The following is a 1,433-nucleotide window of genomic DNA, read 5'->3' on the forward strand; positions in this document are numbered from 1 at the left end:
ACGACAAAGTTTACAGATCGTAGTGAATCGAAAATTTCTTTAAGATCTGTTGTCTTGATCCATTACGAAATCATGCAACATAATCCTAAAACTCTCCGCATCGTCCTGAAAAAAGACATATCCTCAGGGTTAGTAGTTAGCGAAACCCAAAATTCAAATATACTATCAGCAAGGGTGGATCTACGTCTTCTGGTACCAAAGTCATGTCTAGTTGCTGACGGGAGACAAAGTTTCCGAAATTCACTTTTTTATAAAGAAAATGAATAAATTTCAAAGACCACATAGATCATACAATCAAAATACCATCGTTTTTACTTGACAACGTGGCTTACGTGAGTCGTACTATGACTTCTGTAAATATTATTAGAGTGAGTAATAAATGAAAAGAGTTTTTTTGTCTAGTCGACCATTGTCTGTCTTTCTTTATTGGATCAAAGATTGATGTCAACATTTGGGGTACAATTTTTATTCAATTTTATCTAATCTAAAGAATCAAATTTAATGCATTCGACAAAGTTTAATTTTTAGGCAAAACATTTTCTAATTACCGGGTGGAAAGTAATTACAAACCAAAAAGAATTTTTTACCTCTAAAATAATTATGAAAATAATTATCATTAAAATAAAACTAAATCAATGGACTTACTTCTTCGAAAAACCTATGTCCAATTCTTTAGTATCCTTCCAAACGACTTGAGTGAAATGAACAGTGCCGAGAGTAAATTCTGATAACTCAAAATCATACAAATCGATTTCATCATACCAAGCTTTAACTGGCATATCTCCAGTAACTTTAGAACAACCATTACAAACATAAAGATTTTCACCATATTTGTTGCCAGGACTATGTTGCATGTCGCCTTTGGCTGCCAGTTTCTAAAAAGCGAAGAGAGAAAAATGCAATAAGTTTAATTCCTATTGCCATCAATTTTCTATTACCTTAGCCCAAACGGAAGCTGTTTTAGTTAATTTTTTACTTATAGTCAAAGGTCCAACATTATGTTGCAAACGATATTGATTGTGTGCCCTTAAACATTGGCATTCTAGGGCACCCCTCTTGTTGGCAATACACTCTTCAGCCGTGGTGTTAAACTAGAAATTTAACAGGCTTGATATTATATAAATTTTAATTAAAGTTTTCTCACAACTTCTTAACTTATTTGACTTTTGTTCTCTCTTAACTTTTTGACAAATTTTGAAATATGAAAAAATACATAAATACAGTTGCCCATAAACAGAAAATAAATCTTCCTACAATCTTGCTATTCAATAAACACAATGATTTTCATTAAATTGCCCCAAAAAAGTTATATAACTATCGAAGCTTGTCGAACTATTTTCCTTAGAAAAAAAAAATAACATTACTACAATTTGAATGGCAGTTATTGTATAAGAGGATTTTTTATTATCATTTTGTAAACCAAAAGTTTTTCT

At 31.1% G+C, this 1,433-nt stretch overlaps 1 protein-coding gene across 1 annotated transcript; it reads right to left on the bottom strand.

The window, feature by feature from the left end:
* Window positions 1-450: 450 nt before the first annotated feature.
* On the bottom strand, window positions 451-1,181 carry LOC119611517 (Golgi-associated plant pathogenesis-related protein 1-like). Its single transcript, XM_037967126.1, has 3 exons — window positions 939-1,181; window positions 646-875; window positions 451-589 (listed from the first exon to the last, which is right to left on the bottom strand). Exons 2-3 carry the CDS (start codon window positions 852-854, stop codon window positions 541-543), a joined length of 258 nt encoding a protein of 85 aa, XP_037823054.1. The 5' UTR covers window positions 855-875; window positions 939-1,181; the 3' UTR covers window positions 451-540.
* Window positions 1,182-1,433: the final 252 nt, after the last annotated feature.

The sequence above is a fragment of the Lucilia sericata genome, unplaced genomic scaffold (genome assembly GCF_015586225.1).
Source record: "Lucilia sericata isolate MDLA Ls3-8-SP2 unplaced genomic scaffold, ASM1558622v1 Contig001470F_arrow, whole genome shotgun sequence".
NCBI lineage: Eukaryota > Metazoa > Arthropoda > Insecta > Diptera > Calliphoridae > Lucilia > Lucilia sericata.

Bases quoted from the DNA above. Each gene is read 5' to 3' on its own strand.
- LOC119611517 (XM_037967126.1), bottom strand. From the start codon at position 854: ATGCAACATAGTCCTGGCAACAAATATGGTGAAAATCTTTATGTTTGT. The intron at 590-645 runs GTAAGTCCATTG...TAATTATTTTAG, and splicing joins GACATAGGTTTTTCGAAGAA to AGGTAAAAAATTCTTTTTGG.